The 17,738-nt window shown below is 36.7% G+C and overlaps 1 protein-coding gene across 1 annotated transcript in view; it reads right to left on the bottom strand.

Annotated features, from left to right (window-relative positions):
- Positions 1–17,738, bottom strand: part of LRP2 (LDL receptor related protein 2) — a 201,822-nt gene that overhangs the window by 150,869 nt on the left and 33,215 nt on the right. Inside the window, exons 2-4 of the mRNA XM_060177750.1 lie at positions 14,965–15,072; positions 12,192–12,308; positions 9,919–10,035 (exon numbers count right to left, since the gene is read on the bottom strand). Coding sequence (XP_060033733.1) covers positions 9,919–10,035; positions 12,192–12,308; positions 14,965–15,072 — 342 coding nt within the window. The remainder of the gene's footprint in view (positions 1–9,918; positions 10,036–12,191; positions 12,309–14,964; positions 15,073–17,738) is intronic.

Below are 17,738 nucleotides of genomic sequence, written 5' to 3'. Positions count from 1 at the left end.
AGACGCTGGGGTGAGGATGGGGGTAGGGGGGAGGGTTTCTGTCCCAGAACATGATGACAGAGGAAAATCTAAAGGGGGTTGAATTGTTATGTGGGAAACTGGGAAATGTTACACATGTACAAGCTACTGTATTTTACTGTGAATTGTAAACCATTAATCTCAATAAAGAAAATTTAGAGAGAGAGAGAAACTTCTTCTGCATAATACAAATAAAATTCTAGGAAACAAATATACTACCAAACATGCTTTGAGATAAGAAAAAAAATTTCTTTCACTGGAAGGTCATATATAGAAAGCAGGCCTAGAAGTCAGGAGGCCTGGGACCTGGGACTCCTTTTCAAGCTGTTGATAGACCATTTCCTTATCTGGTCATCTGGATAATACACTTTTCAGGGTAGAGGAATCTAAAAGATAATGCTTAGGAAAACAGTGTGCACAAATAACTGCTACCATGTTATGCACCAGATATTTGCCATTGGTTGGCTAGGTCAAAGTAGAAAAAATAAAATGTCCTTTGTAGGAATAAGTTGTCAGAATCTTTCCTGTACTTCCCCAGACTTGGAACACAGTTTTCATGATCCCTAACCATGAGCTTTACTCTGTTGACTGTTCATCTGGTCTCCTCATGACACAAGGAGATCAAGTCCCAAATCATACTCATTTTAGAATTCCTAGAATCTAGTGCAGGGACTAGGTCATGCATTACTCAATGTTCTCAAGAAAAGCTTTATGCCGCTATAAGTAATTATCATACATAAACTTTTAAGTTAGGAATATTTTGACACTCTCACAGTAGTATATCTTCCTTGGTCTAATCTTTTTCATCAGACATTCTCAGATAGTCTTCAGATTTCCTTATAACCAAGGAAAACAGTGTATTTTGGCTAAAAATCTCAAGGACTAGACAACAGTCTTACTCTGATTCTCAATTTTGAAGAGGCTGAGGAGAAAGAGCAATGGTAGAAAACAAGCCTTGCATGCATGAGACCCTGGGTTCAATACCTAGCACCTCATAAAAAGAAGAAAAACAAAAATATCTCCAACAGTAAAATGGTACTCTGACTTCTCACACACACAGACACACAATTTAAAAAAAAACCGTAAGCATGAAGCTTTAATAAAAAGAAATATAAGTATTTAAAAGAGGGAAACAGTTCAACAGTTTTGCACTAAAGAGCAAAATTTGAGATTTCACGGGCAAAAGCATATCAGATAACCCCTTAGTTCTAGTCTCCCTGAAGCAGAAGCAATACACACAAGTCTGCATTAAGACCATAATAAACTTGCCCCATATGAACAACCTTTCTTCAAAAGTAACTCCCAAATAATATTTCTTGAATAAAGAAGGAATAAGCCAAAAACCCTCTCATTCCCAGAAGTTGAAAACTGGTCTATTGCCTTTAAACAGTTAATCAGTCATATTGAAAATGGAAGATTAAGTAGCTGGTTACAATTTGATTTTTTCTGAATTACATTTTATTTTAAAAGATCAAGAATACAAGACAACAAATAACCCCATCCAAAAATGGGGGGAGGACTTGGACAGAATATTCACCACAGAAGAGATCCAAAAGGCCGAGAAACACATGAAAAAATGCTCCAAGTCTCTGACTGTCAGAGAAATGCAAATCAAGACAACAATGAGATACCACTTCACTCCTGTGAGAATGTCATACATCAGAAAAGGTAACAGCAGCAAATGCTGGAGAGGGTGTGGGGTCAAAGGAACCCTCCTACACTGATGGTGGGAATATAAATTGGTCCAACCTCTGTGGAGAACAGTCTGGAGAACTCTCAGAAGCCTAGAAATAGACTTACCCTATGACCCTGCAATTCCTCTCCTGGGGATATATCCTAAGGAACCCAACACACCCATCCAAAAAGACCTGTGTACACATATGTTCTTGACAGCACAATTTGTAATAGCCAAAACCTAGAAGCAACCCAGGTGTCCAACACCAGATGAGTGGCTGAGCAAGTTGTGGTATTTATACACAATGGAATACTACTCAGCTGTAAAAAATTATAACTTCATCATTTTCAGCCGATCTTGGATGGACCTTGAAAAATGCATGTTAAGTGAAATAAGTCAGAAACAGGAGGATGAATATGGGATGATCTCACTCTCAGGCAGAAGTTGAAAAACAAGATCAGAAAAGAAAACACAAGTCGAACCTGAAACGGAATTGTAGTATTACACCAAAGTAAAAGACTTTGGGGTGGGTGGGTGGGCAGAATACAGGTCCATGAAAGATGATGAATGACATAGTGGGGGTTGTATTGTCAAATGGGAATCTGGGGAATGTTATGCATGTACAAACTATTGTATTTACTGTTGAATGTAAAACATTAATTCCCCAATAAAGAAATAAATTATTTAAATAATAATAATAATAAATATAAATAAATTAAAAAAAAAAAAGAAAACACAAGTAGAACCTGAAATGGAATTGGCATATAGCACCAAAGTAAAAGTGGGTGGGGAGAATACAGGTCCATGAAGGATGACAGAGGACCTAGTGGGGGTTGTATTGTTATGTGGGAAACTGGGGAATGTTATGCATGTACAAACTATTGTATTTACTGTTGAATGTAAAACATTAATTTCCCCAATAAAGAAAAAAAAGATCAAGAATAACAGCTCACTCTTCGGATTATTGCTTTCTTTCCATAACTAAGATCATATGCAGAGTGAATATGCCTTCAAAAGATCACACAACTCTGTTTATTAATTGTTCTTTCAAGAGACCAGTTAAGTCCATCCAGCAATTCCCTTCCTCCTGTTTCTGAGAACTCTTACAGTCAGTAAGTTATCTAGTCTTTCAAGAGCAGCAGCAAAAAATGGAAAAAGGAACTTTAGGAAACTCAGCTCTCTGCAACAGATAAGCCATAAGTCAGAAGGAAAACTTATTTATGCTTTGACTTTGGCTATCTCATTTTGGGTGATACTGTAGATATGAATGATCTGAGACAAATGTACTATGCAGACCTCAGCATCTGCTTTTTAAGAGCCAGAACCATAAAACTGAGAAGGGAATATCTAAGATAGAATTTGCTGACATGACAAAATATTTACTGATGGGATTCATTCCTCTCAACAAATAAGGCCAGCTTGATGTCGTCAGGGAGAGTACTGTGATGGTAAAAGGTCAACAGTGTGACACTTGGAATGAGGCATGAACAGCCTTCTCTCCATCCACAAAGGGAATAAATAAATAAATAAACAAAAAAAAGAAGAAGGGGGAAAAAAATAATTTCATGCTAAAACCATTAAATCAAGTCACAGAAGTGACTGTGGCTCAGTTTCCCTGCTGAGAACCTGCCCCCCACCACACACACACAATTCTACATACTCAGCAAATCATGGCTGATGGTGGTTATTCTAATGTATCTTCCTCTGGAATTGTGCTCTACCCAACACACAATTATGGATCGCCTTTTTAGATGCTGTACTAAGATTCAGGTAGATGGGATACAGAGTTCTGGTGGTAGGAATTGTGTGGAGTTGTACCCCTTTTATCCTATGGTTTAGTTAATGTTTCCTTTTTTATAAATAAAAAATAAAAATTAAAAAAATTTAAAAAGAAGTAAAGAGATAAATAAAATTACAAGTTCCGTAGTGACTCCCAAAGCTTTCCCTTTTAACATATAAATAACTATTCCATACTAGTAGGAGAGCTGGGTACTAACTTCACAAAAAGTCCCGCTTTCACAGAATTTATACGGGGATGAGGGTGGGCAGTAAAAGGAAAAAAAACACTAAAATAACTGGCTTATGGAGAGAAAAAGATTACAAAAATTAAGTCAGGTAAAGTGATAAAGAGTATAGCAGATCCCTGAATAAGTGATATCTGAGCAAAAGCTAGGAGGTTTAGAAAAATGCAAGTAGCATTGACAAATTTTTTTTTTCTGGAGACTGGTACGGATGAGCTGTTTTCACTGAGTTCAAGAAAGAAAGGACCTGGGCTGGGGTTGAAAGTGGTTAACAGAAAGCTGAGAAATTTTACAAACATATCAAAAATTGTATTTACTAACAAGGGCAACAAAAGGGAAAAATAAATAAATTAAAATTTTTAATTGTATTTACAAAAAAGTAAAATTAAAAAAGAACTGTATTTGCTGTAAACCAGTAATTTCCCCCAATTAAAAAAAAAGTTGCTTATCAATGAAAAGGGGGGGAGAGGGAAGGAAGGGCAGAAGAAGGGTGAGGGGCAAATGAGGGAGGAAAAGATGGGAAGGAAATCAAAACAATGACTATGGAATTCTGTTGTAAAAAGGATCAGAAAAGTTAAGGAATCACTGGGAAAGATCTTGTGATATTTTTAAAGGAGAAGTATTTATACAGTTGCATTCTGTTCTATCCATGGTTCTACTTTCCAGAATTCCAGTTTCCTGCAGTCAATTACTATCTGAAAATCATTATGTACAGTGAGACACTTGGCAAGAGAAAGGTGATATTCACATAACTTTGATTACTATATATTGATAATTAATGTTCTATCTTATTAGTAGTTACCATTGTTAGTATCTACTGGACTTAATTTCTAAATTAAACTGGTCCGTACATAAAGAGCTCCGTACTATTCTGAGTTTCTGGTCTTAGAAAATAGACAAGTTGAGGATTACTATAATGTGTGTATGATGGTGACAAGATATTTTCTCCAAATCCTGCCTCAACTGTAGGAATATTAAGAAGACACTTCTGTTGTGTGATATGTAAGACAAGGTCAGTCTCTCCACTAAGAGCAAGGCTCACTGAGCAACATGAATGTGGAGCCGAGTTTGAGAAGCATGTTCTTCATGAGTGATCACAGCTCACAGAATTACTTTAATGAGCCTTTTTTATTTTCCTTCAGTTGTTCCCCTAGCTGGAGTTTCAGCAATCAGATATATAAAGAAAAAAAATGTTTAAGTAGTAAAGAACAGAAAGTCAATAGAAATAAAACTTTGGAGACAAAGCAGCCTCAGTTGCAGACAGACCAAATGCTGCTGATTACCAGCAAAAAGCCCTCATTGTAACCAGGACTTTACTCTTTCTTTGGCATTCCTGAGTACAAAAGAGAAGTGCTACCAACCAAAGATAATTAGCAATCGTTTTAGTTTTACTCATGACAAAATCATTCTAGTATTATGCCCAATAGAATAAAATAATCAGTTTTCTTAACTGGGTGGGGGGGGAGAGAACTGTAACATTTTTAAGCAACTAAAAATACCACCACCTATTAATGTAGTGACCCATAAGTGTTGTGTTGTTATAAATGTTTATAGCAGACTTTGCATGAGTGGTTTTTCCTTGATCTTAATCTCATTAAAAGTTAAGAAAAAAATACCATATTACAGATGGACAGATCAAAATTAAAAAATTAGGGAAAAACCACTTTTTCTGTTCCACATATATGGAATACAAATATATATATTTTTTCTCTCAAGTAGAATAACCAGAAATTTCTTGCTATCAATACTTTATACATAGAGATGCAGAAAAAAAAAAAAAATCCAGACACAAGAAAAAACACTCATACTATACCAAACTCATTTCAAGGATAATCTTTTTATTGAGGCCTTGATACCCTGGCCTTTCTCATCATACTGCCCCTCTCCCTCCCAGGGTCCTTCCCTGAGAGGACTCTTACACACCACTCACTCTTTGTTCTATAAAAGGAATGCCTGGAATGGACACAAGGTGCTCTGTCCGGGAACTCAATGTCTGAATCCTAGTAGCTTGAAAGGATAGGGTCTATGACCAAGGGGGCCTGACCTGACAGGCAGCGCTATTAACTGCAGACTTGACCACCCTGATCCTCTCTAATACTTGGGAAAATGAAGTAAACTTCCAAGAGGCTTTTTTCAACATCCATTAATATATTTAAGAGGTTTCTAGGTGCCTACTGCCTTACTCCACTAAGTGCCTACCGTGTTCTGAGAAATAGAAAAGTTCTTTTCATAGGCTGACTTTGGCCATATCTAATGATCTCTCCGCATCACAACTTCAGAAACACAGTCTCAAGAGTCACAAAAAAAAAAAAAAAAACTATTTCCAGCCAAATTTTGCTTAATCTTTGATCACGTGGGAAGATTATGATAAACAACTGGTATTTACCTGAAATGACAATAAAATAAATAACTTTGAATGGATCTCAAGTAATGCCTGCTAACATCACAACTAGCTTTGGGGTCATGAACTCTGAACCACTTGATCACTTGTATGAGTCCAGAAACAATGAATTATAAATCTAGTTGATTTTCCTTAACAAGCCCTTGTTTCATCAGTCACTTATATCTAGAAACAAAATTCTTATCCAGACATTTTATAAAGCTCTTTATAAAGTTTCTTTTCCATCCTTCCTTATTTTTAACATTTGCTTGCAGACTTGTACCCTGCCAACTTTTGTTCCGGAAGGTTCACTGGCTATGTGCTGAAACAGTAACACTGGTGATTCTAGACTTAGCTGCAGGGTGTTCACATGGAATAAATCCAAATAGTCTGTTTCGACTGCCTTCTGTTAACCCCAAAGTAGTATTGCCTTCAGTCCCAATGAATTTGTGATGAAGCACTCATTTTTATCTACTTGTAAATAAGGGATAAAGACACAAACTGTTGATTGGTTCTCTCAAACGGGTACAAGATAGGACTTTCTCCTTCCGTAAATAAAAGTCCTTCACTGAAGAGCAATCACCAGACTTGGAACCAGATGATGGATTAAGTCCTCGATCTGCAGCAATCTGTATTATACAGCCTTGAGCAAGCGCCCTTACTCTTTGCAGTTTTAGTTTATTCATAAGAAATGACTAGTAGCAGCCCTGCTTTCCTCAAAGAGGAATCTAATAAAGCAGCTGGGACTGACATGTTTGAAAGTTTACCAAAAAAAAAAAAAAAAACTACAATACAATATATCACAATTAAGAACTAAAAATATTTGCCTCACTGACTTCCATGAAAGACTTATTGTTTGCTTGATACTGAAAGGGGAGTTGACCATAAATTTGCTATTCTGTGAAAGATGGAGAGAGATGACGTAAGGAATCGAATCCAGGACCTCCTGCCTAATGACCCAACCTCCTGGGTCTCAATACTATCACTTCTAAAACTGTCAGTGTTGGGGCCAGGCAGTGGAACACCTGATTAAGTACACAGATTACAGTGCACAAGGACGTGGGTTCAAGCCCTTGGTCTCCATCTGCAGGGGGAAAGCTTCACAAGTGGTGAAGCAGGGCTGCAGGCGTCTCTCTGTCTCTCTCCCTCTCTATCTCCTCCTCCCCTCTCAAGTTCTGTCTCTGTATCCAATAGTAATAAATAAATAAAATATTTTTAAAAATAAAACTATCATTGCTGAGTCTAAATTCTCTGCAAACTTTCCAAGCTAAAACAAGATCCAAATTACAGTCAACAGTAAGCATAATCTATTTCATTTTTTTTTCCCTTTTGTTGCCCTTGTACTATTGATGTCGTTGTTGTTGCATAGGACAGAGAGAAATGGAGAAATGAGGGGAAGACAGAGAGGGGGAGAGAAAGATAGACACCAGCAGACCTGCTTCACCTCTTGTGAAGCAACCCCCTGCAGGTGGGGAGCCCTTGGCTCAAACCAGTATCCTCACACTGGTCCTTGCACTTCAAGCCACCATTGTACAGCATTTTTAGCATAATCTATTTCAAAAGAAAATGTGTGAGCTGGAAATTACACAACAGAATTGAGAACAAGAACTCTGCTAAGAAATAGTACTACAAATAGCATAGATATATCTCAAAGAAAAATGGCATCCATGGAAAGAAAGCACTGGAGGAAAACTAAATTGTCTTACTATTATTTTTCACATCAAATCAAAATAAGATCTATATGCTATAGTTAGTTGTAGTTGCTACGTCTATTCTATTTTGTTTTATCCCTTAATTTCTAAATAAATACAGCATAAATATGGATCTATTTGGGTCTAGTCTTTTCTTTTTTCCTTTTCATTTATGCAAGTAGTTTGAACAGTGCAGTAAAAAGGTACAATTTGTTCAGAATCAATGTGTTAGATCAGACCCTGAGCACTGTACCATATTGGAAAGTATAGCATAATGTACAGAAGATGATTCTTTAGTGAAAAATAATTTAGAAATGGCCCAGACAACTAAAATCAAATCAAAAATGATCAATCAATAGATGAGGTGTTCCACTGAGAATACAACTCAGATCCTCAGATTGAGTCAGAATAAGTTTATGGGCAGAAAAAAGAGCATAATGGCTGTGTAAGACTTTCACACCTAAAGTGTGGTAATCCCAGGTCATTCCCTGGCATGGCACCACCATAAACCACAGCTTTCTCTCTATCTCTCTCATTAAGATAAAATGAAACATATTTGAAAATCTTTTTATAAAGAATTTTATGGGGAGTCGGGCGGTAGCGCAGGGGTTAAGCACATGTGGCGCAAACCGTAAGGACCGGTAGAAGGATCCCGGTTCGAGCTCCCGGCTCCCCACCTGCATGTGAGTCGCTTCACAAGCAGTGAAGCGGGTCTGCAGGTGTGTCTATCTTCCTCCCCCGCTCTCTGTCTTCCCCTCCTCTCTCCATTTCTCTCTGTCCTATCCAACAACAACAACATCAATAATAACTACAACAATGAAACAACGAGGGCAACAAAAGGAAATAAAAAAGGAAAAAAAATTTTTAAAAAAAGAATTTTATGGTGAAAGTTTCTAAAGCAGACAAAATCTGTTTACTGACTATCAGGTTACAAGGATATTAAAATAACTCCTTTAAGTTTGAAACATAAATTTAAGAGCAAAAGAAAGTATTATTTTTTAATTTTTATTTTTTTAATTTCTTTATTAGGGAATTAATGTTTTACATTAGACAGTAAATACAATTAGTTTGTACATGCATAACATCTCCCAGTTTTCCATATAATAATACAACCCCCAAGTGCACAAGCCGCAAAGTGCAAGACCGGAGTAAGGAACCCAGTTTGAGCCCCCAGCTCCCCACCTGCAGGGGGTCACTTCACAAATGGTGAAGCAGGTCTGCAGGTGTCTGTCTTTCTCTCCCCCTCTCTGTCTTCGCCTCCTCTCTCCATTTCTCTCTGTCCTATCCAACAACAATGACACCAATAACAACAATAATAACAACAACCATAAACAAGGGCAACAAAAGGGAAAAAATAGCCTCCGGAGCAGTGGATTCATAGTGCAGGCACTGAGCCCCAGCAATAACCCTAGAGGCAAAAAGAAAAAAAAAGTACATAGTACTCCTGACTACTCTCTTACTTGGGGTTTAGCCATGTTTAAGCATTATATGTAGAATACTGTGATATATGTGTTCACCGTGATGATCAGCTAGCTACAAATTGGCATAGTATACTTCCATTAGAATATTTTCAAATGACATAGTAGGGGTTGTATTGTTAAATGGGAAACTGGGGAATGTTATGCATGTACAAACTATTGTATTTACTGTTGAATGTAATAAATTAATTCCCCAATAAAAAAATAAATAAGTAAATTTAAAAAAGAATATTTTTAAAATGTAATTCCTTTCCAAAGGTCATCTAGAAAATATTGAATCCACAGAACAGAAAAGAGTGAGACATTTGACCTAAGAAAAAATTAACTAAGAGGAATAGCTACTAAAATTAACTAAACTGGATTTGAATGATCAATGTATTAAATGACCTTTCCTAGTTCTATGATAAAAGTTCCTTACTTCCACAAGTACAGAAACCTGGTGTATTGAGACAAGGCACACTTAGAATGTCTTGCTAAAATTAGACTCCTATCAGAACATCACCGCTAATCCACAAAAAAATCTGCCTCAAGAGATTTCAACAACAAGAGGTACATTGTAGACATTTCTGTCCATCAACAAATGAGACAAATTGATTAAAATGTCAAAAGGACAAAGGTGAAACCAAATACAATGCAAAAAAATGAAGGGACTCACGGCAATCTCTCTCATCAGTTCCATCTGAGCAGTCTCTGACATGGTCACACCTGTACGTATTCGGGATACATTCCCCATTAGAGCATGTCATCTGATGGGTTGAGCATACTCTCCCAGCTGTGGAGGTGATAAAATATTAATTGTTAATTTCAGACAAATTCACTAATATTTACCAAAATGTCATTTTACACCAAGTACAAATTCGGATATTGAAAAGCGGGGCAGGGGCTGGGGTTAAACATACATAATACTATGTGCAAGGATATGCCCAAGGATCTGGGTTCGAACCCCTGTTCTCCATCTGCAGCAGGGATGTTTCACAAGTGGTGAAGCAGGTCTGCAAGTGTCTTTCTCTCCCTCTCTATCTCCACCTCCCCTCTCACTCTGTCCTATTAAATGAAAATGAAGGGAGGGAGGGAGGAAGGGGAGAGAAGCAGTGGATTCCTAGTGCCAGCACCGGGCCCCCATGACTGGAGGCAATAAATAAATAAATAAATAAATAAATAAATAAGCAAGGAAGCAAGCAAAGGCAAGTAGAGTGTATGTCAAGCATAAAGTTTATATGGCCACAAGCTAAATTATCAGGCTATCCTGAGGTACAGAGCTTACAAGCAAAAGCAAAGTCACTGTGATCAGGATACCATAAAAAAAAAACCCACAGAATTGCATCAAACTCTAAGCATGTTAGCATATACTGCTGTCATCAGCATGTGCTGTAATTACAAAGGAATTGAAAAGCAGTGTGTAAAGAGGCCAAATGAAATGATGAGAGATTAGCAAGGTCCCCTTCGCTGAAATTCTTGTTTAACAAGAAGGAAATATAACAGGATAACAAATCATTTCTACGTGGAAGGAATATGGACTTTTTTTCTATAATGTTTTCTCTATTGTATAAATTTTCTGTATTGAACATAAGTCAGTTTTATAAACAGAACAATATAAAATACCTTGGCTTCATACTACATTGGCCAGTGTAAGTTAAAGTGGGACATCAGTAATTTATCAAATTTGCCTCTAGACAACATAAGTTGATATTGTAAGTATTACAACCTAGTAATAGTTATTCTGTATGTCAGAGGCATAAATTATGAGGGGGTTTTGGTTTGTTTGTTTGTTGCTTCCGGGGATTATCGCTGGAGTTCGGTGCCTGCACTACAAATCCACTGCTCCTGGCAGCCATCTTTTTTCCCCCCTTGTCATTGTTATTGCATAGGACAGAGAGAAATGGAGAGAGGACAGGGAAGACAGAGGAAAGAAAGCTACACACCTGCAGACCTACTTCACCACCTGTGAAGTGACCCCCCTGCAGGTGGGGAGCCTGGGGCTCCAACTGGGATCTTTGTGTCACTTCTAGAGCTTTGCACTATGTGCGCTTAGTCCGCTGCACTACCACCCAACCCCATATCATCATGAGCACTGTTCATATGAAAAAGAAATATTTGGAATACTCAGAGAAACCTCAATACTCTAGAGCTGGGACAAACAGGAAAACAAAGTGGAATGATCAAAGGGAAAGGTGATTCATCGTAGCCCAGGGGTGGACGTCAAAGTCAAGTACAATACAGAAGTCCTTCCTATCTGATGAGGAAGGAAGCATTCATTTCTCTGTGTATCTCTTTCACTGCAGTAAATTAATTAAACAGTTAAAATTAAATAGTTAAAAAATAAAAAACTGGAAATGTAAGTCTTGCTTAAATATTTCTATAAATTTCTATAATATTGCTATAAAGATTTCTTCCAAGTGACTGATCTAAACTCCCTCAATGTCCAGCAGTTGCCAAGGTCCTCTTTGTTAACACTATTTTCTTTCTCACTGTAGCTTACCCTAAGGTAACTGTAACAGCAGTCACTGCTGATTCAAATTGGCATCAACTAGCTCACTTCTACTATGCAGAAGAGTTTAATTCTGAGGCAGACGCGGTAGGTAGAAGATTGAGATACTGTGTATTGCAAAACCAAACACACTCTTCTCATGACATTGATGGAGAGCCAACCAATAAATTCAAATAAATGTTTTGGGTCTTCCTAACTATGACATAGTCTGAAATGGGAAACCATCCCAATTCGAAATAACTAGGATCTGTTGATAATTCTCCAGTATATTCGTAGTTTTAATATCATCCAATCCATGAATGATATTACTTGCATAGGTCCCTCATCATGTAAGATCTGACTCAGCATTTACAAAAGCTCAACCCATTGTATCTATTCATGATAGGTTAAATTTTAGGTATCCAAAAGGGCTGAAATAAGATTCTTCTATAAATACTCACAGCAATGCTGTTCGTCTGAACCATCATCACAGTCAGAATCATCATCACACACCCAGCGACGCGGGACGCACTGCCTTCCGTTAGCACAATGGAACTCATTTGGCTGGCAAGAGGCAGCTGGAACAAACCAAAGATTCATTATGATGAACATTCACCTTACTATATATAAATAATAATAATAATGTATTTTACAAAATAATTTTTATCAACTCCTGCTCAGTAAATTTAATGACAAAGAAGAAATAACCATATAATAAGATGTCTGTGGTCTCTGATCAGAGTTCATATCAAGTAATATTCAAAATGGGATCACAACAAATTGATGATCCAATCAATATAAAGACAGATACAAAATTATGACAAAAAATTCAATTAAGTTTAGCATGAGTTACTGAATTATTAAAAATGATTTGGGCTGTGGTCTCAGTGGGAGTGCAAAGGACTTGAATGACAGGTCTTAGATATTTGATCCTCAGCAATATGACACAAATTTTAAATACTAGTAAAACATCATGGGAAAATGAGATTTGAAAAGGACTCAAATTTTTTATTATTTCCACAATCTAGTCACCTTTGGGCATTTGGTAGTAATCTGAGTCTCAAATTTTACATATGAAATTTTGAAATAGAAATGTTGCTTAGTTCATGGCCTGCCATAAAGAAATAATTGTAAGTTTTAGGGTATCTGGAAAGGCCATGTAGTATTACTTGTTATTGTCACCACCACTTATAAGGCTTTTATTGTCCCTGTTATAATACATTGAAATATCCTCACAATCTAGAAGAGCTGTTGGAATAGCTGTTCACTTATTCCTTTACACCAAAGTACACTGTTCTTCAGCTTTTCCTTCAGTGTTTCACCTAAAATGAATTCAGTTAAGTCCAGAGTAGTTGCAACTGCATCACGTGGGAGCTTGCAGAAATACAGACTCTCAGTTTCCACTACAAACAGAATCAAAACTTCAACACATTCTCCAGATTATCCCTTAGTGAACAAAATCTTGAGAAGAACTATGCAGGGCCTGCCTCTCATGATTACTCTCATTTTCAGATATTGTGTTATCTAGCAATACACCAAAGTGAGAATGTTCTGTAGAGTCATAGGATGACCCACAATTCAAAACAAAATCTTTCACCTGACTGCCTGATAGTCCTTTAATAACTTTTGTCTAGTTATCGTTATAAAAAAATGTAGTAGTTGATTGATTTCATCACTGGAAGAGGAGTGAATCAAAAGGTTGACATTTGTCTACTAAATGAGTCCTTTTTTTTTCCTTTTGTTGCCCCCCTTTTTTTGTTGTTGTAGTTATTGTTGTTGTTGTAGTTGATGTCATCATTGTTAGATAGGACAGAGAGAAATGGAGAAGAGGGAAGACAGGGTGAGAGAAAGAGAAAGATGTCAAAACTTCACATGCCAATTCAAAAGCCTGCCTTAGTTTACTATGGAGAGAACTAAATGGAGCTGAGGATGCATAATGGTTATGCAAAAAGACTTGAGGCTCAGAAATTTCAAATTCAATCCCCAGCACCACTATAAGCTGCACTACTATAAGCCACACCAGAGCAATCTTCTGGTTTTAAAAAGAAAGTAAACTAAATTAAGGTGTGTGGTGTGGTGTGGTGTGGTGTGGTGTGGTGTGGTGTGGTGTGGTGTGGTGTGGTGTGGTGTGGTGTGTGGTGTGGTGTGGTGTGGTGTGGTGTGGTGTGGTGTGGTGTGGTGTGGTGTGGTGTGGTGTGGTGTGGTGTGGTGTGGTGTGGTGTGGTGTGGTGTGTAAAAAAACTACTAAATTAAGGTAGGGGTGTGTGTGTGTGTGTGTGTGTTGTGTAAAAAAACTACTAAATTAAGGTAGGTGTGTGTGTGTGTGTGTGTGTGTGTGTGTGTGTGTGTGTGTGTGTGAGAGAGAGAGAGAGAGAGTGTGGTTTGTAAAAAAACTACTAAATTAAGGTAGGTGTGTGTCTGTGTGTGTGTGTGAGAGAGAGAGAGTGTGGTTTGTAAAAAAACTACTAAATTAAGGTAGGGGTGTGGGTGTGTCTGTGTGGCGTGTGTGTGGGTGCTCACTCTTATAATTAAACTGGGGAGGTTAGAGTATTTACCAGTTTATTCAATATATTTTTTTTATTATTTTCCCTTTTGTTGCCCTTGTTTTATTGTTGTTGCAGTTATTGTCGTTGTTAGATAGGACAGAGAGAAATGGAGAAAGGAGAGGAAGACAGAGTGGGGATAAAAGATAGACACCTGCAGACCTGCTTCACCATCTGTGAAGCGACTTCCCTGGCAGGGCTCGAATACAGATCCTTACGCAGCTCTTTGTGCGCTTAATCTGCTGCACTAACGCCCCGCCCTCAATATATTTTTTAATAGAAAAGCATAATAACCACTTTTTGTAGTAAATCACACAAGTTATTCTACACTCCTTATATAAACAGACTCCTTTTTGAGTTATAAGCCTCAGCAGTTTAGATTTTTATTAGATGTTTTATTTTGTTTGTTCTTACTGCCGCACAACCTTCACAAAATAAATAATCTTGTAAGTCTCCTATAGGCTGGTAATACCTCTCACAAATGTGTTCTCATACTAAAGTGTGAATTAAATTTCTTACTCAAAAAGGAGCAAGATAATTAACAATGCCATCAGTTTTATATTCAAACACAAAGTCATTGAAAGCCAGTCCTTAAACAATCACTAAAGGCACAACTCTCTTTGCTGTAACAACAAAGTTACAGCAATCGTATATATGACTCAAAACAAAGCTTGGGCCTCTCCTCACTTACTGCAGTTAAATTCATCTGAATCATCCAAGCAATCTGAGGTTCGATCACATCTCCAGGATGCATTTACACAGCGTCCATTTGCACAGCGAAATTCATCACTGCGACATCCTGTAATACCAAACAGAAAAACAAGACAAAAATAAGTAAGCATATGCCACTCAGATATGTCATCCAAGAAATACAGTTTTTTAAGCTTTCTCTTACTATATTTGGGGAAATAATGGTTTTATAGCAGAGCAGCTGAGACATGGGTATAGTTTTTATATCTCTGTAACAGATATCTATACACCACTGCTATTTTTCATAAATCATTTAACTCATTAATAATTAAAAGAATGTAAATTATTTAGATTTAGAATAGTAGTTTTATAATGATTATGTTCTCTGATTGGTGTTGTCAAGAAGGCCATTTTCATACATAGTCAACTAGAGTCTAGCCTGGTGTAACCAATCTGCAAAGCAATTTAATAATATGTAGCTTGCTTTTCTCCCCCCCCCCTTTTTTAAAGACTTTTTTTGTATTATCTTTATTCATTTATTGGATAGAGACAGTCAGAAATAGAAAGGGAAGGGGTGACAGAGAGACACCTGCAGCACTGCTTTACCACTCGCAAAGCTTTTCCCCTGCAGGTAGGGGCTGGGGGCTTGTGTATTGTAGCATGTGTACTCAACCTGATGTGCCACCATATGGCCCCTGTAGCTAGTTTTTTCAAAGTGTTAATTCCTTGGCTTTTTACCCTTAGGTGCTTTTTTTTTAAGTACTAAGCAAAAATTTTGACAGACTTATATATTTAAATTTTCATCAGAACTTTATTTCTACTGAAAGAAACTGAAAACCGATATGAAGAGTTAAATTTTCTTTTATCTTTATATTGACTTGTTAGGAACTCATTAAAACAGCTATAAAAGATGGTTTTAAAGGATCTGGATAAATAATAACACAGACAAGGAGGCAAAATTGCACCTATAACATGGGGGAAAGCTAGAATGTGAATGATAGCTATCTTTGATTAATAATATCATAAAGAACTTTATCTGCTCAGCTGCTTTTTTAAGTTCCCCGGTCTTTATTTTTTATTATTAAATTATATATTGTAGTATTTGGCCTCTAGATAGTGGGGTTTTTTATTATTTTAACCAAAAGGTGCTATCAATAAATTCATCTTTGCAAATGACCTTCTTATATTTGCTTCTGCAGCCAACCAGAGTGCATAGACATGGTACCAAAAGTTGTCACAAATCTAAATGCCTATAACATCTCCTTGTGTTATCCAAAGGAGAAGATAATTTAAACAAATTCATTTTCAACTGAATACATACTGCAATTTTCGGAGTTTTTCAAGATTGATTTAGCAGTTGGAAATCCTGAGTTGATCTGACAGTGTCCCACCCAGTCACTATGTGCCAAGTAGGTTTTTTTTTTTTTATAGAAAAAGATCAGTCAACATCAACCTAACCATAGAACAGATTCAAATTATTCTTTTAATAACTTCTCCAGACCCAAGGTGGTAGAAGAGTAACATGGGGGCTTGAAAGAATTGTATCCCCACTGCCATGTATTTAAACACCATGTTAAATTACCCACTTTAGTTTTTCTAATTAACACAAAATTATCTACAGATCAATTACCTACTCCTAAAATAAATAAACAACATGCTATCCTGACTTGTGCAAATGCAGGCATATCAACAGCATGACATAAACATAGTTAAGTGATCTATTCCTAAGGGATCTAGACTACTTTGTTCATGGAATGTTCAAATCTGATTGTCTGGTAGTGACATCCTGATTTATAATGTATGCTGCAAATGGTCAGAAACTTCCCTTGGCTAAATGGTGGTACTGAGTGGTACAGGAATACGTACACCCAAATACCTTCTATAGACTAATGCACGATGGTGGTTGGTGGTGCGGGTCTGGGGTTGGTGGTGCAGGTCTCTTATCAACTACCTTTAAAACACAACAACCTCCCTTGCAAAAATGCCCCTTAGGAATGCACAAATTCACTCTGGAATCCCAGAACTTCTCATTGGATTTTGTTCTACAAAGCAATATTTCCATAGGAGATTAGGAGCTTTGGAGGTTTAGCTATTAACACAACATATGTTAAATCACTTTTATCAATTAGGTCTATTGTTAGTAATCCAACATAATACATTTGTAAATTCAGTACATTTTTCTCCCTTAGCATCTAATAATTTCTGGTTGAAAATTAAGAGCAGCCAATACACTGACAAAGAGGTTTATATAGGTTTGAGAAACAAAAAACAATTAAACTTGGAAACTGAGTATCCAGAGAATAGCAGTTGCCTGATTTGAAACTGAGTATCCCAGAATAGCAGTTGCCTGATTTGAAAATATAACCAATAAACAACTTTTTATTAAAAGTCATATTTTGAGGTTATTTTCTTATGTGATAACATACAAAGTCAAACACATGAGAAGAATACAAAGTAGACACCCAAAGGAAAACTTTTAAAGCTTTTCAAAAAGAAATGTGTTTACAAGTATTACTTAATAATCCTTTGATTTCTTCAACATTTTCTTTAAGACTCTTACCTATATTAAAAGTAGTTTTAAGTATATTGAAATGATATATTAAGTATATTAGAAACAAAAGCAATTACTAATAAACATAGAGTACCTCAAGGCTAATTATTTTTAACTACACACATAAAAATGAAGTTTATAGTTAAAATTGTGCAATTAACTCTTTATAGCTAGTATTTCTTATATCCGATCACTCAAATAGTTTTCTTAAGTAGTATCAAACC

This window comes from Erinaceus europaeus, chromosome 18 (genome assembly GCF_950295315.1).
Source record: "Erinaceus europaeus chromosome 18, mEriEur2.1, whole genome shotgun sequence".
Taxonomy (NCBI): Eukaryota; Metazoa; Chordata; class Mammalia; order Eulipotyphla; family Erinaceidae; genus Erinaceus; species Erinaceus europaeus.
The sequence above is the reverse complement of the archived record's forward strand: the minus strand, read 5'-3'. Positions and strand labels throughout refer to the sequence as shown.